At 40.9% G+C, this 24,355-nt stretch overlaps 1 protein-coding gene across 1 annotated transcript in view; it reads left to right on the forward strand.

The window, feature by feature from the left end:
- rtn4r (reticulon 4 receptor) overlaps nt 1-23,684 on the forward strand; it is a 41,934-nt gene extending 18,250 nt beyond the window's left edge. Inside the window, exon 2 of the mRNA XM_044027190.1 lies at nt 21,621-23,684. Within this exon, the coding sequence (XP_043883125.1) occupies nt 21,621-23,002 (1,382 nt within the window). The 3' untranslated portion in view covers nt 23,003-23,684. The remainder of the gene's footprint in view (nt 1-21,620) is intronic.
- The last annotated feature ends 671 nt before the right edge of the window (nt 23,685-24,355 follow it).

The following is a 24,355-nucleotide window of genomic DNA, read 5'->3' on the forward strand; positions in this document are numbered from 1 at the left end:
TCTTTGGTGTGTTTGTATTAGAAGACGTGTAGTATACATCCCACTGCCATCCCATCCGACACCATTATGTTAGAGATTTGAGTGTATAGCTGTTTGCTTAGCTTCTCAGAATAGGATTTCAGCTGCTTATTTCCCTCTCCAACATCAATGCCCCTGTCATGGCATGTTTAAAATAAAACAGGGAATAAAGGATTTCGGGAAGACCATGTTGCAGGGCTGGTGATGGCATAGAAGATCACACTGTGGCAGAGAACACTGGGAACTGAAGAAGACAGCAAAGGAGAAGGGCGGCATGCATACTGATACTGTTCTCTGCTCTCCTGCTTCCCATACTGATTCATATACAACTCCCTTCACCCTGGTGCCAACCTGAACGAGATGTGTACAATGTTTAGATGTCCGTGTACATTAGGTATATGGTGCAGTGTAGCTATTAAAGCTCGGGTCTTTAAGTCCATAAGTGGCTGCACTTTGCCATTTTCAGCGACTCGCTCACTAACTTATGGCTATTGTCCCTGCTTCAGCTGTTGCAAACTGTGAGTAAATGGACAGGCTGCAAACATCATGTATTTATTATTTGATGGCTTAAGAATAAGATACACCATATATCAGAAACAGTGTGTTGGAATGCTAATTAACTTAACCTAACTGGTCATTCGAAGACAAATGAATTCCATGCTATATTTGTGATGGTAACTACAATGTAATGGATGGGTTATTTGATATGTCTGACACAAGGTGATCAAAACAAATGAAAGTGGCTGATGCTGGAATTGTGTCATTATGGAGGAGGGAATCACGCGTGACTCATTGTCCGTCAGTCACATTAAAGGTGACATCGAATGCTTGTATCACACATATATGTTAGTTATGGAGGTCTACTTACATATATGAACTTGTTTTCATGATTAAAAACCTCCTAATCGCTGCAAACGAGCCGATCAAAATATCTCCTCACTGACGCTCTCGTCAGCCGCGCTGTTTCAGACCAAAACCACACCCCCAGAATGTGGACTGTGTTGTGATTGGCCAGCAAAACAAGAGCTTTCCCACTGTCCTGTGATTGGCCAGGTACCTGGAAGTGACGTAATAGATAGGCCAGCTCTCAGATACACAGCTCCCCCTCTGGCACGGTGGATGCTCTGCATCTCAGCAGCTACAACGAGAGTAGTTCTTCTTCTCTTGCGGTTGAATGTACGCGACCGGATGTGCTCGGACTAGTGCCCGCACCAGGAGGCGCTACGGTGGTGAGAGGAGTGGTGAGGATTTCTGATGACGACATCAAATTAAGGAAGTGCCAATCCGCTTCGCAGAGCCCAGGAAAACAATACAACACTATTTTCTCAGCAGTGGCTGAACTGTATGTTCTGAAACTGTAGGGTTTCATAAACGAGGTAATGACGCAGATACACACACAAACGCAGCGTTAATTGGAGCTTCCGGTCTATGTGGCCTTTAAGGAAAAAGTCCAAATCCACCCATCAATTATACATGCCTTTGTAGTGCTTTGATGGTCTTTGGGTAGCTGGAGCCAATTCCACCTGACATCGGGCGAGAGGCAGAGAAAAGCCTGAACAGGTCACCAGCCAATCACAGGGCCAATACAGAGACAAACAACCGCTCACACTCACATTCAGACCTTTGTGCAAGTGACAGTCTTCAATTTACCGAAAGCCAAGAGAAAATTCACACAGACATGGAAAGAACATGCAAGAGCCTTTTTGCTGTGAGGCACCACCACACTTAAGCTTGATTTATACTCCCTCATTCGACACTTTGGATATTCGTAGCTCGACAAAGCGTAATGCATCACACAGTGTTTTCAATTTATGGCTCAGTGAAAGGTTTCATTCGTCTCCATGTAACCACAGACCACCAGCTGGCTTTGTATATGTGTATCCATATCTGTGGGACTCTTTCTTCATTTTGACAATGGATGAATTAGATGAAGATAATCAGAGTGCTGCAGGTTTTGGTGTTGCAGTTGTCTACAACGTCTACATGGAGATGATGACTCCAATCACACTGTGCAACTAATGGTGTTCATGACTCAAGGACATTCTACAGTTACTCATCATCATTTCTGATCAATCCTGTCAACAACACTGTCAACGAGTAAAAGTGATCTAAAATGTGTATATTCACTACTTTATTATATACATTTCTTGGGGTTACAACAACCACACCACAGGGACAACTTGCCTAATTCTGTTGTGTTGACACATTTTCCAGTAAAAGTGTATCTTTATTTGCAAACAGACCTCAGCCCTAGCCGCGGCTCACACATTGTTTTCTCAACAATCAAGCATTCAATTTCCAATAACAGCCAGGACAAGAAAAAGCAGAAAATCCTCCATCAAATGTTATTATTGTTGTGGATGAACAAAATGGCATATGACTAATTATGTTATTTGCTGTTTCAGACTTTGAAGCACTACCTTCAGAGCCACCATGGACAGTATTTTTTATTTTCCACAGGCTGACAAACTAACCTAATTAGTGGAGCACAGCTTAAGAGTTTTCATTTTGTAGATTCTTGTATTCAGCAGTATTCCATTTACTTCGTAAACTTTGGTTCATCTTAGAATCCATCAGCTTGGTATAAGTTGGAGGACATGTGGCACAAAACATAGGGACAACATTTGTGAATTGTGAATGTGTACTGTGGAAAGATTTGACTTGACCTAATGCAAAATGCCAAATGGTGTTTGAAAGGTACGTGTCTGAACAGGGAAGTAGGTGAGAAGTCATCATGGGACCTCTGTCCAAGCTCAGTCTCACCACCAACAAAATGCATAAAAACCCAGTAATGTAAAGGCAACATGCCTTTAAGTAGCTTACAGCCACATGTTTGTATTGTGGGTGACATCCATACTCAACATCTGCCAGAACACAACAGATGCTGATGGTGGTGGTAGTTACTCTGAAGTTGCCCCAGGGAGCCAGGTGCCACAACCGGTTTGCGTTCATCAAACAGCTCGCTTTGGATTTCTGCTGTTTGTTATGGCAGAAATTAGAAGTGACAACTTGAGGGTGAGGGACACATGGTTGGTCTAGAGTAGGTAAGCACTGTGCCTTTCTGCATGGAGGTTGCATGTTCTCCCTGTGTGTGTGTGTGTGTGTGTCGGTTTCATCCCACAGTCCAAAAACATGCAGAGCTTAATTGGACTCTCTAAATTGACATAGGTGTGAGTGAGAATGTTTTTTTTTTTTGGTTTTTTTTCTGTGTAGCCCTGCAATGGACTGGAGAACTGTCCATGGTGTTCCCCTCCTATGTCAGCTGGGAATGAACTTGAGTCATTTCTTTTCTCTTAATTTCTTTCTTAATTTAAATGAAAGACAAATCGTCTCAGAAAACGTCAAATATGGCATTCAGAAAGTGTTTGGCTCTCAATCAACACAGCAAAGAAACACCCCAACAATTAGAGTGAGATGGCCTCTTGACCACCAAATAAGAGGTATGGAAAAATGTCTCCAGTTAAATCTTTTGGTGCCTTTTTAAGGAGCTGTTAGTGTGCAGCCCCTTATTTTATCCGAGCTACAGAGTGGCTATTGGAGTCCACATGATTGATTGGGTCTCATCTCTCAGGCTGTCAACCTCTCCTGATGAACAGATACTTTATTGACTGCATTTTGGGGAGTGTGTCTAGTCCCGCTGCTCACGGGAACGTATAAGGGAATTGGAATTAGGGAATAGGCTTAAAACGTTGACATGAGCCGTGATCTTCAAACTGTCGATTCAAGTGTGAGGTCTGATTCGATAAGTTTTCCTGGTCAGATATAAGTCTCGCAGAGAGGGAAGAAATCAGCACAGTGTTACTAGTCTGTGCCAAGTACTATTGGCAGAACAGGAAATACTGGAGTTTGAATAATGGAATTAGCCAAGGTGACAGCATTCAGCATTGATGTTTGCCTTTTGATGTTAAGTCTTTTTGGCTCCTATGTGCTGCCAGTGATGTCTGGCTGGTCAGGTTACAGTCAACATCAATCCTGCAGGATTCTCAGAGACACTAATCTCTTTGCCTACGCACAAAAATACACACACACGAATATATACATATATGTACGTAGGTGTGTTTATATCATGTAATTGTTCAAGAGTAGGGCTTTAAAACTGCATAATTGTTTCATGTATGCTCTGGATGTTTTCCAATAAAAGTGACTGAGAAATAATTATTTTTATGTATGGTAATTATAGTATTGCAAAAACAAAACATTTACTACATTTGGGTAGTAAAAAAAAAATCCACAAAGCTTCAATTGCCTTGCAATAAAGTGATAGCTGTGCATTTTCCCTCCTGAGCTCTGCCGGCCGTATCAGATGGCAGCCTTTGCAAGAGAGGGGGACCCCAATTTACTTCATTTATTAAAGACATGTACTTGTCTTGTTCATATAGGATCCTTTGGTCAAACTAATCTGGTGTTGAGACATTAGGTCATAACCCTCATGTACAGGTCTGTGTAGAGTGGAAAAAGAGACGCAAATACTGTAGGAAAAAAAAAAGAGTGGGATGCTTCAGAAACATACTTTTCTCCCCCGACTCTCTCTCCTATTGCACTGTGTAAAGAAGTCATGCTAAAAGCAATTTCCTTCCACGGAAGGAAGAAGACATGGTTTGATAATAGGTCCAAAAATCAGCGGCTTGTTAAATCTTAATGGGAAGACAAGACAAAAGACAAGCCTGATAATTAAAAAATACATTTCAAGGCTATTGGATTGCTTAAAACATGACCTTCAATAACACTATAAACAACAGCAAGTTTTTTTTTTTGGTTTTATGCTGTTACCCTGGTTGTGTTTGACAGTCTTCTGACAGAGTTGTGGGCTGTCAGGATTTCATTTATAACATTTCCCAAACAAAAAAAAAAAAGGTTAACACCATAACACACGTACCATGAAGGTGAGACAGGACCCAACATGTTGATTTAAAAAGAAGTTTTAATAATGATGAAGAGTGAATAAAGATAGATCTAAAAGAATAAACAGATCTAACATTATTTAGTGCTGAAAAGGTTATTGAAGTAAATGACGTGAGGATTGATTGTTCATTTCCTTATTAATTTGATATCAGTTGATGAACTGGATCTTTGAGTTTTGAACATCCATCCCTCCTCTATGGCTTTATCTTCCACATGACACAGGCCAAAAGGTGCGGTACACCCTGGATAGGTTACCAGTCCATCACAGGCCCCGTATAGAGACAAACAACCATCCACTCTTACACTCTTTAATTTTGGACATTTGGTCAAAAATATCAAGCCTTTTTTTGTTATTTTAGTTTTGAAGATAAACCCGTGGTATACTCGTGCGTCAGGCTACCGTAGTATCCCACTTCACCATCGGGTGGCGGTACAAATGTGAACGCAGGGAATAGGACGCATTCTACCAAAGCAGAAGAGCATGGGCTGTCCATGTGCACTCAACATGCTCTTTGCACGCAGTTCCAAAATCTGGGCTGCACATGACGCATGTGCACGGCGTGCGTTGGGATGTATACCAGGGCCTTAACGAAGGATTAAATAGTAGTTTGAAATATGAACTATTAAAATATGAAATAATATTAACAGAAATGATGAATTGTTATTATTATTATTCCTTACTTTTCTACACTGATCCATAGCAGACAAAATGCTGTGTTGATACATTTCTCGAGATTATTTTCTTCATATTTTATTGTTTGTTTTAGAGTCGTGAAAACTAAATCTCTACATAATTTAGTCGATCCTTCTGTACAAAGAAAATCCATTCAGGATAGCTGGTCTTGCTGTTTCAAGTGACCCATTGTGTTTACAGGTAGCGTATTGATCAGGGTTTTTGTCCTATTGTCTTCAAATACAATTACATCAGAGGGGAATAAATCCTGTCCTGACAAGATGTTGTTCATCGGAATTTATCTCAATAAGGACTATTGACACTGTTCACAGATATTAGAAAAGCACAAGTGATATCCACGTTAAGCAGATAGCTAAGCTGCTTCTGTCACTTTGCTGTGACTCGGCCATTATGGTATTGACTACTGGGATTTGAGCTGTCAAACTCTTGAGCTTATCGCAAAACAAATGGATGCAAGAGACAAACACTGTTTTGAGCACGTCTCTGGGGTCCTGCATGGACACAAGGGCAACACACACAGACAGATATTTCATGGGTAGCTGGAGAATGTTAATAAAAATAGATGAAGGTCACTGCAGAAAGGATTTGCTCACGAGAGATGTCCAGCCTCAATGACCATATGGGTTGTTTGTTTATCGTCTACTACAACACCTTTGAGCATCTCCTGTCTTGGGTTTTGGATTTGTTTGTATTTACTCAACAAGCCTCACTGTCTGTCCGACTGTCTGTCCATCTGTGTTAACTGTGAAATCACTCTTATTAATCATTAATCCCACACGTCTGTCTCTCACATTGTTCATAATGAAGCTTGTGTTGTGTATTAAGTCGAAATGTGCAAGACTTTGATAAAACCATAGCGTAAAAGGCTGAAAACCACCATCATCATCATCTTCATCACCATGATGACACTTGCTTACAGAATAAAACTGTGTGGTGAAAACAAGAATAATATTATTATTGTGATTAAAAAAAAAAAAAGACTGGTGTAAAATCAGACATAACGTGTTGTTTAGACCGAGAGTTATTAACACTCTGTTGATCTTATGCCATCATCATCACTGTGGTGAACACTAGGGGGCAAGCTTAGGCCTTTCTCCCAAATCCATAGCATATTTTGCCAATTACATCTCTGTTCTCTTTCATCCTTAACCACTGTATTTTGTGTGTATATGTTTACAGTGGCACATGTGTGTGATGGACTGTACATATCACATACTTGCATGTGACCCACATTCATTTGACTCCAAAAATAACATTAATTAGAGCTATTTAGCATTCAGATTAAGTAAAGGTATTGTACCTTAGAGTAATAATCAATTGCATCCCCACATTGTCTTCCCTCTTTCTATCTTTCTCCCAGTGTCCCCTTCATACCTTGTCAAGTCACTGTTGCAGGCTGTCTCTTCAGACACACTAGCCTTAATCTCTTTGTATTTTCCCCCATGTTGAAGATCACTCCTATGGTGGCTACATTCTCTTTCTTTCTGTCTCTCCTTTGTCTCTTGACCTAGTCCATCATCTCCCTTTATCCTTCCTTGCTATCAAGCCTGCCTTATTAAACAGTTGCTCCTTTGCAGTTTCTGCCTCAATTTGCATCATTAGTGGGGGTGCGGTGTCAGCTCAGGCCTCTGGATCAAGTCCTAGCAGCTGATGGCGTCTTTCATCTGTGCATCTGTGTCGCTGCCTCTCTGTTTCCCACAATTCCTTGCTGGTGCAGGAGTGGTACCCGCTTGGATCCGTTGGTCTATCTGCTGCGTTTGTCTGTCTGTTGTTTGTTGTCGGGGCTCAGGGAACAGATGGTGCGCTACGTTTCTCCCTGCAGAGGGTGAGTGCTACAAAGTGCCGCATCATGTAGGATGGGTTTGACTGCAGAAACTACCACAGGAAATCTCCCCTACTCTGGTAGAATCTCATACATGTCCTATAGAGTTCTCATACGATCTGAATAATACAGAATAATACAAAGATAACAACAAGAGTGGAAAAAAATATGTCCGCTGTGGCAGCTTTATATATTATATGCCTGTGCTAAAATGGAGGCAAGAACATTTCTTTTGAGCTCTAACCGAGTTTAAATCAGACTTTTTAAGGCATACTGCACTCTCCTTTATACTGCCACTGTTGTTGACTAATTTAAAAAAAAGCCAGCATGCAAAAATAATGATTGTCTATGGATATTGCTGAAGAAACACTGGTGCAGCAGTGCAAGTAACCTGTTCTGTGAAGCAGGAGTGAGTACTTTCAAAGCTTTCAAATGCAAAATTCATGACAAAAAAAAAAATCAGGTTTAGTGTTATATGATATCAGTGATGCATGTGGAAACCTGTATTGTATTTTATCATCTATTTTGTATATTTTTTTTGTTTTTCTCTTGTCTTATGTTTGTGTCTGCTTTTCAATCATTTCAACCTTGAGTCTGACAATAAACAGAACTCAGCTGAATCCTTATTGTGCCTCGCTTACAGTATTCACACCTAATTAAAGATTGAAACGCTTGTCCTTGACTATTTTCAGCGGACAAATGGTAAAATATTAAGAGCTTTGTTGGGGACCACTTTGTACCATGTAGTCTGAGATCCACATCTGGTTGAAAGTTCTGTTTAGAGAAAACCTTTCTTGACGTTGCTGCTGTTGCAAGGAATATACAGTTTATGTTGTGTATTCGTTGTACTGTAAACTATGGCCCGCTTCAGTAGTTGGTGCAGGCATATTACAGCTACATGCTTGGCATGCTGTCGTTGATTTTACCCACGCAAACACTGGGGCCACAATGGCACACCACATAAATTGTGCAAAGCACAGCAGAAGTGCATTTTTTGATCGCAAATGAATCCGTTGTGTTTTGGGCCAATATCTTGAGCTGCAATTAAAAGTCCGCACGTGCTGATCATAACAAAAGCCTTGGGATTAGTCACTAGAGACAGCGTCAAGGTCCTTGCTCGCACAGCTAATTGAGCCCTTATCTTAGGCCAGCTGATAACGCCATTATTCATAAATGGCATGTCATGTTCGTGATGAAGTGTGGATGCACCGTGCTACAGTGTTACAGTGCTTTGTTTTCAAAAGCTCAGACGGAGCTTTGCAGATACAGTATCAATATTAGCCCATTCGAGGGTGCTGTTAGTTAAAGCTGAAGATGGCGGGGAAATAGACGATTGTTGTTTCTTCTGAGCTTCTCTCCTGACCTGAATCAATCACTCCATCTCGGAAACTCTGCTAATACTAAAATGTATTTTATTGTGTACATATTGTTTCACTGTCGGAATGGTACATGCCTCTATTAGGTTTTGTTTCAGCATAGAAAGATGTTGCCGATGCTGGGACCTGTATGCAGAGGTGTAGTGGAACAGCCAGTAAGAGCATGCAGTCTCTTTCTTACTGTCTTGTAATTGCTCAAATGTGTTTGTGAAGCTGTGAACAATATCACTTGATTTAGATTACAGTGACAGGTCATCATTGTTATATAATTATTGATCAAAACATCCTGCCTACTGTACCTTTATCTTCATACACAAGTTAATATAGACACTGTAGATCACCGTTGTTCTTTCCTGGTCTGTGTCCTATTCATTGAGGCATAAGCCTTTTGTCTTACTTTTTTTTCTTGGCTATAGAAACGCGCGTACCTATATTGTGTGGGAGAGTGGTTTGTTGCTTAGAGCAGACAGAGAACCTCCATTTTCTTGTTTACTCTACTTTACCAGAGGCGGTTTACCATAGATATAGCCAACAGAAGTGGAAGAGCAAACATTATCTATTGTTAACCACTGCAGTTGTTGCACAGCTACTATTTCTAGATGCCCTGCAGAAATGCACTGGTAACCGTCAAGCTACATGCAGGTACAGTGGCTCTCATAGCTTTCTGTATTATCTGTCTCTGAGGTATTTTTTCCGCTTTGAAAAACACGTGTGTATAACCAAGCACATGTTATCTTATGACCTGTGAATGAACTGATTTTTCCTTCAGGAGAAGGGAAAAATACTATCTTTGGTTATCCAGTTTCAAATCATGCATAGCATTAAACCCTCGCCCATTATGGGGTCTATGAGAAAGCTCTAAAGAGTGCTCACATCAGTTTGCTCTGTTAATTTAGCATGAGAGTGGTGGGTGGCTGCGTGCTGGTGGAGATGAAGTTACAAGCTCAGCAGAGTGATTGAAGTCCCTGCTGTCAGGTGATGGCTGCTCAGGTGATGCAGCACAATAATAGTGTGTGAAAGCAGAGTGCAGACTCAAGAGAGAGGACTTGAGGTGTTTTCTTATGAGGGAGGATCAAGAGAAAATTGGTTCATTCAGTGCAGTGTTGTCTGATGCTTTCTCGGCATCTACATTATGTAAACACAGTGTTTAAAGTCAAGAGGCACATGTGCAAACCATGTCATTTATGTCCACAAGTAATGAAAAGATGTTACAAAGACAAGAGGATTACATGTAAAAACTTGATGGTTATTTATGACTGGTGCTTAAAATGCTGAAGATGTGATATGTTGTTAACGCTGACTTGAATTGACGGAATTTCGGAAATTATCTGATCGTGGTCAATAAAAACAGTTGTCTAAAAGAAGGAAAAAAGAGTGAATGACTGGCTGACATACCTGCCCGTCACTCGCTGATCTGTCTACCTGTGCTCTCACACAGTGTGACAGAGTCTTCAAAACAAGCTAGAAGGCCATTCACTGCAAAAGCAGAGACGATCGCCACAAGTTAACAAGCAAGTCACCGTAAAAATGACAGAGAAATTGGAGCCAAGATTCCCAGTTTGACGACAGACAACAACTTTCAGTGTTCCGAGGACAGAGCTCTGAAAAGAGGCCGAGGGTTAGGGTTAGTGTGCATCAGCTGCATTTTGTCTGCAAGTGCAGCCTGCTATTGCTAGACTTTCTAGACTTACAAACCCAAGCTTTAATATATTGTTGATGAAGTTAATGATAGTACTTTTATTGTATTACGTATTTCCTTCAGAAACGACCATTGTTACCACTTACTTTGTAGAGTACGATTCATGTAGGCTAATGCACGCGCAAATTAAAAGCATCATTCACTGTTACAGATTAACTATCGCTGTCATTGTGTGGTGTGAGGATTTAAACACATGGCTACAAATATGCTAGTGTTTCAATCAGTGATTAATGTTTTTTTCTCTTCATGTGAGGGGATGGAAAAAAGAAAACATTTCATCTAAGAGGCTATAGGGTAGAATGAATAAAGCATAGGTCAGTATAGGTCGTTGATGTGTTGCATCCATTACCTTCACTTTTAGATACAGTATATTTTCCGTTTAAATGGGTTTAACCCCAGGACAAAATACACTGTGACTTTTAGTTAGGTTGAAGAACTATTTCACTGATTTATATTTATTTAAATCAGGATCTTCTACTTCTACTTTTATTTTTTTTGCACAATGAATCAATACTGTCTTGTCCAGCTCTGTTTAGCCACTGAAACTAAGGCTCCTAAAGGGAAGAATGCTTTCTCGAACTTAAGTAAAACTAATACCGTTCCTCTTTTCTGCATTTGAATGTTACATCCCAAACCAGTGTTTTGGTTATTTGTTTTAACTGGCACACATGGTGCATTTGGTTGCAATGCGCAGGGCATTAACTCTTAATCAGCAGGGCATGGAAGTAGCAAGAGCACTATTAAAAGCACTGTAATGCTTTTGTATTATTCAGACATATCTGCCCCATTAGCACAAGCACTAGAAACGGCATTCATGTTACAATCCAGCAAGAGCTTACAAGCTGGAGCTCCAGGGAGAAGGGAATAGCTGAAGGATGCAGTTTAAAAATACCAGATTGTTTTTCTCCAGGGCTGGAATGACTCATTACCCAGGCAGCAAAGCAGGAAGTTTTGTCATTTGGATCGTCCCACTGTATAGTGACATGCAAATTATGCCAGCGCATCACTTACTGTGCTACATTCATTCGGGGGCTATGACAACAATAATCATACACACAGTCAACGGTGCACAACTTTGCATGGACACACACTTGGTTGTTGGCAAAGTCGGGGGAAAAGACTCAGGTGGCTGCCATATGCTGACATGTTTATCCCTTATTCTCATCTTGTGGCTCCGAAGTAAAGGTTGCTGGGAGATACCCCAACCAACACATTGCTCAGATAATGCAGTGCTGCTGTGACAACTTGCCACTACTGGATCTTTACTCCAGTCTTTATCTGATGCCCGCTTTGCCATGAAATGTTGTGAAACTGGTGTTCATATGTCTCCAGCTCTTCTCCTATCTCCTTGGATTCAGCCCAAGCAGGCGTGAGGAGGAGTTTAAGGGGTTGGGGGCATATTGGGGGCAGCCTGGCACAGCACTTATAGCCTCATATTTGGCCTCACCTGGACAGAGCTGGAATGATGACTTCCCAGCATGAACTAAGCTTTGGGCCAGTGCCCAGCCTTTCCAGTAACAGAGGTGACTGATCCATGGAGGCCTCTGATGTAAAGAATTGCCCTTATCAGACCATCTGTGATGAAGAGGAGCAGATAGCATAAAGGCTGGTGCAAAGAAATTCTGGTGATTCCGGGCTTGGCTGGGTGGGGACGTCTCTCTCTCTCTGTATTCATCCCTTCCTTTTCGGTTTTCTGTGTTTATCTCCTTCTATCCTTCTAATCGAAGCTCCTCTGCAGAAAAATCCATTTTCCTGCAGTAGCCCACTTTGTCTGCACAGGGTGCTGCAGAACTGAGGCAGATGGTAAATAATGCACAAGTCATTCTCCTTTCATTCTTCCAAAGGAAGGAGCACTCACTCTAAGATCCTCTCTAAAGTGAGCTTATTAAACAACCAGTCCACAGCTGCTCCTCTCCTTTTTTAGGCATGACAAGGGGAGAATGTGAGGATGTCCTCTAAAAAAAATCTGCTGCTTGGGTCCATTATCCCACTCGCTCCTACTTAACCATTGAAATAAATGGAATAATCTAAATGGGAGATACACACATTTCTAAAAACTGCAGTGCTTACAGAGATCCCACCGTCTGATCTCCTGGTGAATGATATGATGGTGTAATTTCTCTTTCAAATAGAGCAAAAACAGAGACCTTCAAGGCGTTTTGAAGGTCTCTGTTCTCCTCATGGCTTTCAAATATGCAATAAATAATGTCTGAGTAAAGAGAGGGTAGCTAAATTCTGTATAAAGCTGAGGTTTTCACATGCCATAGGTTTAAGTGAAAGGTCTAGGATGGAAAATGAATCAGATATATGCGGAGGCAGGGTAAGATATGAGATCCTATACCTCTGTAATGTCAAAAATCCACCTACACATGCTCATGAAGAGAGCCCTGCTGCCTCCACATATATGTTCCTGAGTTTCAGTTGCTCTGTACCAAATCCTAACGAGTCCCCCTGACAACACGTTTTGAGGGAAATGGAGTCCTGTAACAATCCAACGTGATGGGAGTAAAATAGATCTGAAGACACAAGTCTTGTTACAAAGCAGAGCAGCAGAAGTAGGCCTCCTGTTATTGGCTCTAATTCATTTGCTTGCTGGGACTGACTCAAAAAGATGAAAGGAAGGGGTACATGTAGGTTGGTCTTTTTTTTAGGTCAATGTGCCTCGAGGGCTGCTGACATATCCAAAAAAGATGGATCTACAAGAAAGCTGGCCAGAAGTAGTTAAAACATGCACAACCATCTACCTAATTCACTTGTTTATTTTGTACTTTTCATTCTCTGCTAGTCCAGGGATGTCTTTGTCGTCCTCTGGTGATTTCTCACAGAGCATATTGTGTCTCTGTCTCCCTTCCACTGTATGTTTCTGATGAGTGTGCTCTGATGTGCTCAGGGACCAGAAAACCAGTCATTGTTTGAGATAATATGTAAGTAACGGCCATCTCACAAGTTACTGAATGTGATCTAAATACAGTATGAGTTCAGAGATTAAACATGCTGACACTCTGAGGTGATGAGACAGACAATGTAAATACCACCCACACAACAATAAGCCGGACCGTCACTACAAACTGCAGCCCTCCTTATTCCAGTCAACAGTAATCTTGCTGCTACCTATCGTTCAAAAGAGACGCCCACTTCTTTTATAACCTCACATCCTCACATGATCCTCTCCAAATGTCACAGCATGGCTCAGATTCTTTGTGGCCAGCACAAGAGAGAGCAGTTTAGCGCTCTGTCGACATATTATGTATGACATGTTCTTGACAACCCTCCAACCCTGGTTATCTTAATGGAAGAGTTATTTTGTCATATTTTGTTCAGGTAACACACTATTTTTTGTTGGAATATTACAGATATTTTGGATATCACCCTTAATGTTTTATAAACCACAATATACTGTCAGCAGCCGTCGAAGTATATTTAAGTATATATGGTACATGAATTCAGCTATGAATAATATAAGAGTAAAAACAAAATAGGCTATTTGTTGCCTAAAAGTGCTGTTGAAGTGAACTGTCACCTGTCAAAAATGTCTTTCTATCTTTCTAAATAAGTAACAGAAAGTGCAGACTGGATTTGGTTTCCATGCTGTAACCCTTCATAAACTCATATTCAAAAGCCATCCTTTTTTTGTTTTTATTTTTACATTTAAAATGTCAAAATCATGCATGGCCAACTCTACATGTGGACATTGCGAGCAGGTGTGTGTGTGTGTGTGCGTGTGTGCTTGCCTGGTCTTCGTCTGTTCTTTTGGTCTGAGGTGATTGCAGATGTCACACTGGCTGCCAGCGTGCATAGTCAGCTGGCCACTCCAGTAGAGTGTGATATTGTGATATTGGAGAAGACTGATGAAGGTTAGACGACACATTATGAAAGAAAAGGTTGTCAATAATGGTTTCTCTTGTGAAGTACTCTGTCCTCTCACCGCCAGGCAGTGGATTTACACTGTATTACTCACTGTAATTTCATTGGAATGAGAACATTTCCCTCCTCAGAATACTCTTTGCTGTACGGTGGATTCACCTAAGCATAACCTTGGAATGACTAATGTGTGTGCTTTTAGTTGCTTCTATCCTGGGCACAAAGGCTTTGCAAGGTTAAGTTGAGCCTCCATGTCAAGAGCAAAGCAGCAAAGGTGTTTAAAAATCCTTTTAGCATTCCCTTCAATTCTACTCTCCAACTAAATTAAATACCCACACACCAATTCTGCTTTAGTTTACACTGGCTAAATATTATTGACCAATAATTACTTTATAACCCTTTAGCAATGTAAATCCGGTGATCTGAGAGAGATCTAGACTTCTACCAATCCTCTAGGCTCTGCAGCCTTTGGAGAAATCCAGCCTGCGATGGGAGAAATCGACCAATCACAGGGTGAAAAAAGAAAGGTCATTATTCCACCATTGGCAACAACAGCTTTCTCTGTGGCTTCACATCATTTTTCTTACATGGAACACGTGTGTCATTTGCTGAGATGTTACAATGTTAATGACCTGGGGATGAGACTCAACAATCAATCCATCTACTGCAGCTTTTAATGCTTACCGTCTTTAAACTAGATCACAGTCTTCCCCTTACCTTATCTAAGAGCAGTGTGAGCCTAAGTGGAACAGTCACAAAATGTGTATATTATTTAGCAAGACCACATATATGTAAGTATGTGTTCTAATTCTCAGCAATAAAATATTTGCCACCAAATACATAAAATATCAACATATCCTCATTATATGAAACAGCAATTGTGGTATGGTCAAAATGATGTTTTCTGTCAATCACATTTTGCAAATTAGTTTATCATCAGAAGGTTGTGGGAATAGAGTTTTTCTAATTACCTCAATTCATTCTCTGCCAACAGATCCCCCCTCCCTCCCCGAAATAAATAAACAGATGAATAATTATTGAAAATAATATAATTAAAACATTTGTTATGCCAATCCCATGTTCCAAATTGGCAGTAGTCGATTGTTCTGTGCTGAGAATAATGAATGATGTTAGCTTGTAAATTAAGGGGGTGTTTCCTTACACACTTAACAACAGTTTTGTTTTGTTTTCATGCTTTTCATGAAATCCTTGAAAATGTACCATTTTTATTGCCTCAACAAATAAAGGATGCCTCCTAAAATGGTATTTACAGCTGAGCTTCTCTCCGGCCATGTGTGGATAGGAAGAAATTTTACACACATTGTAGAAAAATGTATTCATAAAAAAAAAAAAAAACACTTCACAAAATCAGAAGTAGGTCCTCCGTGGCTGGATAAATACATCTGCCCTACACACACAAGTGTGTGGTGGATGCCTGCGTTATTGCAGCCTCTTGAATTATTCATGGATTTACATGTGGATATAGGCCATGTGACACGTGGAGGTGGGCACAAAGCTGGATTTTGTACCCTCTGCAAAACCCTAGGTGTATTCTTGACTCCTGATGCCTCCCCTGGAATATTTCACGAGCCGTAGCAGCACTGAGGGTGACTTGGTTTGCTGCCAACTGTACAATTGTGAAATATGTGCCATTTTGCACTCTAATCCATTGGCACGCTGCCATCAAGCAATAATGAATCCACTGTGGTGGAATTTAAGCACATGTAACTGCATCCCAGCTATTTTAGATTCAACTAAAACAAAATAAACCATTGACAACAACGACATTTACTGACGGCCAGTGGAATGCTCCCAGCACATTCTCTCACCAGAAAAAGAACGGTCTGTCCTTTACTTAAAGGAACACTTCACGTCAATGTTAGCTCTGTTTTGGACTGGTGTGGCCTCTGCTTCTAAATGTCATAGAACTTTACATGGGAATAATTCACCATTGTAATCTTTAGATAAAGTGCCATTATCACTTTGAATTATGCAACCCAAATCTTATTAGTTTCACAGGTAAAAGTATCCATTGTGCAGGAGGAATTTCAATGTTAGATTATATTACTGGAGACGCAATGGGAGCACAACATGTTGCAGTGTGTTGAGGTTAACACAATGTTCTTTAAGATGATGACAGTGTCTGCATGTAAATTATATAGTTGTCAGAGTGGAGTACAGATGAGTTGACCAGGAAATGTGATGAAGTTGCCCTCAAAAGTGGCATAAAAAGGACTGTAGTTTGTTAGTTACATGTTGTATTGTTGAAATGGAGGACTCTTCACATCCACTTTCATATCCAGTTGTTCTCCACTTTAACAAGGATTCGATCAGACAGCCATCTGATTATAAACGTCACAAAAAAGCCTCACAGGCTGTTGTTAGGGATGTTACTTTTCTGTCGTGACAAATGACAACCTATGTGCCAATGCCACCATTATGTGTAGGCACATATTTTCAGTTTGTGAATTGGCATTGATTCCATTTTTGTCATTGGACTCCCGTGTGTGTTCACATGTGGATTTATATAGATGGTCTTTTTCCACACAGGCTGTTTTCCTTCTGCCAGCCAACTGCTGGTTCCTACACTTATTCATGAGCCATCTGCTTGGGCAAGTGCTGTGTCAGATGTGTGTGAAACACAACCTCATCTGTCCCCCCACCCGTTCATGTTCCAATTGTGTCCTCATCGACATGCTCAAGTCGTCACGGATGCCCACTCCATGGTTAGCTGAGGGACTTGCCAGTCCCATCATGTCCTAAATAACCTGTTTGATCTGATGTGGACATCTTTTTTTTAACACCGTTGCATCTGGTACATAAATGTTGTAAAGGGTAAACAGGCAAATTGTGCCTCTTGTGTGTGTCTGTGCCTTACTCTGGCAAGTGGGTTGAAAAAAAAACCTTAAACTCGATGATTATTGAGTGACTTAAACCTTAACTTTATTCATTTATGTCAAAAGGTAAATGTTATAATATTCATGATGAGGAAATTAAATCAGACAGAATGAAAGAAAGAAAAAAAATCCTCTTTTGAAAACTATACTGTCAGTGCCATCATAAAAAGGTCAACGCTGCATTTTGACCACAACCTTTTCAATTTGAATAAACCCAACCGTCCAATTCCTCTGCAATTCACTTACTCCAAATGAGGTTCAAACCATGGCACTGTAACCAAATCTCACCTTTCAAACACTCCATAAGTGGAAGTAGATGTAGTGATTATAGCATGTACATGTAAGTATTTGTTACACACAGGACAAACTGAACAAACTCGATGAGTCACAACCCATTTTGCCCGACATTCACTTTGTGGTTTGATTGCTAGTCTGTCTGTCAGACAGTGGACGGATTTCTCTGAAGAAATATCTGACTTACGGCACCCAACTGTGAAAAACGCCTTGGTGAAAAAATTGCCAGGGTTATTAGTAATGTACCAATTATAATCACACAAACAGTGGGCCTGAACTTAGATTTAATTGCTGGTATTATGCACCAGATGGGCAAGCAGACGGAAGCAGAATAGATGATAGGCTTGAGAGAGAAAACAAATTCAACATAGACAAAAACTGCAGAATAATAGGCCTAAATGGTTCAAAGAAAGGTGGAGTCCCATTCACCAGCCTGTCCAGGAAAGATACACAGCAAATACCAATTTAGGTGTCAAATACCAGTTAAAAGTGTATTTAAAAAAATAAAAAGCTGTAAACTGCAATAATTCAACCTCAGCTGCATAGGTTGTGCAAATATATGGCTTCATGTAACTGTTACATTCAGTAGTTTTCCTATGTTCTTGATTTCAACATAATATATATAAAAAAAATATCAATGCATGCATAGATGTATTCGCACAAGATGCATGACCTTACAGAGAGGGATCATTGCTATTTTAAATGCAGGTCTGCCTGTGAGCAACACAATAATGCATGATTTCAGAAAAGGGGGCAGGAAGTCCCTTTGGAAAACCACTGTGATTCATCTGTGACAGAGACATCACTTCCACCGTGGACCAAGGGGACGAGACTGTCATGTTAGCTGTCCTTGTCCAATCCCCCAGCCCCTCAAAGTAAAGCCAACATGATGAATTGGAGGTCTTTTGACTGTTCCTGTCCCAACATGACCTCTAGGTTCAATGTGGGTTTCAGAGCATGGGGAAGGGTTTAAAGGCATGTTGTTTATTTACGGAAAAAAGAAAGTGATTTGGTCACGTAGAAAGGAAACAAAACTGCCAAAAAGGGCAGGCATATACTTGCGATCATGAGGTGTCTACGTATTTATATCTTTATGTCTATGGAGAAAACACACAATTGAAGTGAAAACTAGAATTAAAACTTTTTCTGTGTCGCAGAACACATTTTTAAGATCATTTGAGGTGAGAAATTGTGTCAGCTAGAATTTTCAAATGTGGTTCATGTATCAAGATGTGACATATTTATAGTTTGGCAGTGAAGTTGTCGGCGGTGAACTGCTCTGCTCTCAGTGCCCAGCACAGAGCAGGTTTACCTCAGCCTGACCGCTTGTGTGATTTGATTGGTCCATTATGCCCCTAAGATCCGCCTCCATCTGCGTCTTGCATACAGATAAACTTGAAACCTGTCGGCACCCACTCATACCACTCCTGTATTTGCAACTAAATGGCTTAGGACATTTAGTTGCAAATAAAGGAGTGGTATGGACCAACTCAGTATTTCATTTTTGTTTTTTTTGACAATTGGACTAAACTTTTTGGATTTTTTTCAAATCCATATAAATTAAAGTAAGTAGGCCGTTAACAGGTTTCAGTACAAGTCTTACAGATTGCCATGCCCGAAGCTTTGTGAGTTAAAATCACGCTCTCACTTATATGGGACACAGAGAGGCCAAGATCCTCTGCTATATCTATAACAGTCAATTTAATTACTCAGGGAAGGAGGATGCATCACAATATATATTGTTTATATATACTGCATCCCTCTAACCCCCATTGCCATATTTTTGTATTTGCCTCTCAATGTAAATTTGTCTTTACAAGGAGGAGAGAGGGGAGAATTAAACGGTGTTCTTTACCGAGAAGTGAAGGAGCCACAGTGTCAGTCAGGAGGAAAACAAAGAGGCTTGTCAACTCTTAAACACAGTGATGGTTGCTATTGTACAATAATATAAGTGAGAGGGGATTGCAGTGCTCAGAGCCATGTTCTTTTAAAGCAGATAGAGGAAGAATAAGCGATGAAACCGAAGCTGGTAGGAGACGATAAGAAACAGATTTGTTTCCTCCACAACCCTCTTGTATTTTAAGATGTCAAAAGTTTTTCTCAACAACTCAACAGCAAATATTAGAAGAGCTGAAAAAGAGTTGCTTTTGGTGTAATCTTGCCTATGCTGTAGATCTGAAGCCAAGACAACCACATGGTCATGAAAATACAAGTGCAAAGATCAGCACTCCAGGTTGTTAATTAAAAGTGTGAACACAACTCATGCATCAGCTGTGTATACTGTAGATACAATGCAAATCTCTAGAGTAGAAGGGGGAAACCTGTGTGAAGCCATGCAGAGGTTACTCAGAAGCGTTATTAATGTGTGAACAAAAATGTAATAGTTCCAGATTGGTCCCAGATTGATGTATGACACATATTGTATGCTAATGCAATCAGTGTGCTACAGATGTGAAGAAGCTGTTAGCGAGGAGAAAAAAAATAATAATTGGGATAGAGTTGATGACACTGCAGGGCGTAATGTGTCATTCAGCAGATGCTAACACAGACAAGACATATTATGCTGAGAGCTGAGCAAACCGGGCTTTGACATGCAATGCATCGGTGGAAATAGCCTGTTAATGAGTAGACAGCAGAAGGGTGAAAAGAATGAAGATGGCAGAAGCGAGACGCAAGAGTGCTGTGCGATAAAATATTGCTATTGTTAGGCAGTGCTGAGGGAAAAATGCTGTGATGCAGAGAGAGTGGAAAATCTTGACAGCTTTTCGGTGGCGGTCTGACGGCTGAGCAGGGAGACCGGAGGGAAAGTGCAGCAGAGGGCTGCTGTCAGGCCACACCAGTGCACCGTTTAACAAGGTCCAGAGATGAGCTGTACCAAAACATATTGCAGGGGAATGAGAGGAGTTTGATGGTGGAGGAAGGGCCTAGTAGGACTCATGCATTTTCTTCAGAATTCCACTACATGAGAATCTGGGATCCCACTCGTGTGCATGAGAGCAGAGATTGGAAACCCCTCAGTAAGGACATGAGCTGAAGAGGATTTAGAGATTTGGAGCTGTACCTGCTTTTATATGGTGATACCACACATCCCTGTGACTCTTCCATCGCTATGTCCAGGGATGTGTGAGCCCTGACGTATGCTCTTCATCCAGCTGTACCTACAGCAGAGTAATGTCATTCACATGTAATGATCCAGGCCATTTCAATTATAATGGTTTGGTGGTGCTGTGCAATAAGCTCATCTGAATCATGGCTGAGGATAGGCAGAAATGTGAACAAATGTGGAATATGCCTGCCAAGTGGAAAGGGAACTTGGCTTGTAACTTTCGACCAGTCCTCACCAGGTCGAAAGGCCTGGAGTACCCCTGAGCAAGGTACCCAACCCCCATTGCTCCCTGGGTGCTACTCAGTGTGGCAGCCCACTGCTCCTAATTCTAGAATGGGTGAAATGCAGAGAAATAATTTCCCTAAGGGGATTAATAAAGTCTATATTCATTCATTTTAAAGATGGATGCCTTCTGGGCAAATACATGTAATAATCCTTCAAGCCTCACACAGAGTGCTACCACACCTCTGGTATAGCTCATCTTCATGCTGCACTTCACAAACATGCTTCAGTCTAGGCTGCACAGTGGAAACTCTAGCAGGCCATCTGTAGCCCTCTTACCACCTTGGTCTCAGGCATCAATCTCTTATGAAAGCTTATCTCCCAGCATCAGGCTAAATGCCAGCCTCAAGAATGCTGCAACAACATTAGTTATGTCTGCCCCATTAGTGCAAGCTAATTCAACATAAAAACCACCCACCCAATTTTAGATGGGGGTTATCTTTAGAGGGTTCTTCAGCTAAAAGTGTTTTTATTCTATTTTTTTTTCTGATTTGATGCAGTCTGCAGTTTGTTCCATGTTTTGATACCTATGCCCACATACTCTCATTCAGAATAAGTACCGTGTTGATCTGCTTTATGTTTCACACATTTACAGTATGTGACATGTTTACCTGTAACTATTTACAAAAATGATTTACTAATCAATTGCCTTGTTTTCTGTGTCTGTAGGAGGGCGACTCCTGTTTCTGGTGATGTGGCTGAACCTTGTGCCTCAAACTGACAGCTGCCCTGCCAAGTGTGTGTGCTACAGCGAGCCTCGGCCCACTGTGGCCTGCCAACAACAAGGACTGTTCTCCATCCCTACTGAGATCCCTGTGCGGAGCCAGCGGATATTCCTCCAAAGCAACAAGCTCACAGTGGTGAGGTCCACCAGCTTCAGCTCCTGCCACAATCTCACTGTTCTGTGGCTGTACTCCAACAACATCAGCTACATTGAAGCTGGAGCTTTTTATGGCTTAGAAAAGCTAGAGGAATTGGACATTGGAGACAACAGTAATCTACGCACCATCAGTCCTACAGCTTTTCGGGGCTTAACAAAGCTGCACACCCTCCATCTGCACAGGTGTGGCCTGTCAGAGCTCCCCATTGGGGTTTTCCGAGGAATGTTCTCCTTACAGTACCTTTACCTGCAGGACAACAACATTCTAACCCTGCATGATGACACTTTTCTGGACCTTGCCAACCTCACTTATCTCTACTTGCACAATAACAAGATCAAGATAGTGACAGACAACATGTTTCATGGATTACTCAATTTGGACCGGCTACTACTACATGAGAACCGGGTTATCTATGTCCAACCCAGAGCTTTTAGTGATCTTGGTAAGCTGAAATCCCTGTTCTTGTTCTTCAACAATCTTACCGTCTTGTCAGGGGAGGTCATGGACCCACTGGTATCCCTCCAATATTTGCGTTTAAATGGTAACCAGTGGATCTGTGACTGCCGAGCGAGGACCTTATGGGACTGGTTCAAACGTTTCAAAGGTTCAAGCTCTGAGCTGGAGTGCAACGTTCCCGACTTCCTGGCAGGTAAGGACTTAAAACGTCTTAAAAGTGAAGACTTGGAGGGGTGCGTGGAAATGCCTCAAATCCAGACCGGACTCTTCAACTCGAAGGCACAGTCTGGGAAATTACATTCAACTGAAAATCCTCTGGGGGAAACAATCCCAAGGTGTTGTCTTGGAGATAATGACAAGTCCTCTATCTTGTCTGGCAAGAGCCGCCAAATCACTAACAACCGCCTTAAAGAGAAGGAGAACATGTCCAAGACAAAATTCAAAGAACCAGGAAGAACAAAAAATGAGACCCAGAACAAGCAGAATGATGGACCACTCGGCACCTTGTCCAACACCCTGGATGAGTCTTTGGATAATGTAGACCCTGGCCTCATAGACAACCTGGAATCATCTACAGCTTCAAATAAAAAGAAAAAGAAGTGTATCAAAAAGCCTAAATCAGACAACCAATGCAACAAAAGCGAGGCTACTACCCTACAAGCTCTTCAATTTTTCTTCATTCCCTTGATCTGGATATCTCTAGCCATGTCTTAGGACAGCGGATCTCACTCTGAATACAGGACTCAAGATTGTTGATGCTCATGACAATGATACAGAAGATGCAGTGACATCTACAACAGGCAGTGACTGAGAAGCAGAGAGTCTGAATGGCCCAACACGGGTGAGGACAAACAATAATGAAGACATTACAGTACATTTAACATAATGGATGCCTTTACAGAACACTACAGATCCAATGTATATAATGAAATGGTGCCCAAATTTGTTTGTTCTCTATGTACTTAACTGTACTGTGTCTAAGCTAAACTTCAGAGACTCCTCCCCTTTTCCCTCCTAAAAGCTTTTACCGCTTAGACAGGACACCGGAAGACTGAACAAAAGACAAATATAAAAAATAAATAAAAAAAAAGGAAGTCAGAGACAGGGTGCACACAAGAATGTTGGGTCTGTTCAATAAAGATAAATGATCTCCTCCCATTATTTAATAAAAGTGATGCATTTGTTGGGTAATGTTATGTTTTTTATGTTTCTAAAAGCAAATGTTTTTCCTTCCCCAGTTTCGGTTGTATTTTCATGACAGAAAGGGTGAATCGATCACATTTACGAAGAATGCTCACAGTTTGTTTATGGAAATTGCAAAGGAACCATAGATATGCATTTTATTTTACTTGTGTACAAGTATGAATATATTATGAATAAAAGTTCTTATTTCGTAGCTCCTTTCGCTTTTTGGTGTGATGCTTTCAAAGAGGACACATTTTACATTTGAAACAACTGTTTAGCTCATAAAGAAATGAACTGAAGATGATCCTATGGGTTATTTTAAAATGTCACTGACCGAGCAGTCAGTGACGCCAAACTATACAACTAATTAACATGTACTAAGAAGATGTTCTCCGCTCTGTCATTACTGTGCAGTTCTAACTGAAAACACATGGGAATACATATTATATGCCTCTGCTCTATCTTTAGCAATCGCAACCCCTTCACCTCATCTTGTGAAGGATCAAACAAAATAAATGATTATGTGATAATATGCAATTAAAAAAACAAGGTCAACTCCAACATCCAGCATCCACTCATGCAGCATATTGGCACATTTGAGTTTTGAGTCTGCACATACAGTATGATGATTTTTGAGTGAAATGCCCCAGGCAGCCTAACAACATTAAGCATACCATTAAACCTAGTTATACGACACACATTTCCTACTGCCACATGATTTTTGAATGAATTATTAAAGTCTAACTAAACCCCCTCTTTTGCAGTTAACTTTAACCAATGCCTGAATTGAAACATGCCAAAAGAAGTGGGCTGAGCCCTAAGTGAGGGAGACAGTGCAGAACGTGCTTTGGTCATGAAATCTTACACCAAACAAGGTGCTAA

Source organism: Solea senegalensis, linkage group LG5 (genome assembly GCF_019176455.1).
Source record: "Solea senegalensis isolate Sse05_10M linkage group LG5, IFAPA_SoseM_1, whole genome shotgun sequence".
Taxonomy (NCBI): Eukaryota; Metazoa; Chordata; class Actinopteri; order Pleuronectiformes; family Soleidae; genus Solea; species Solea senegalensis.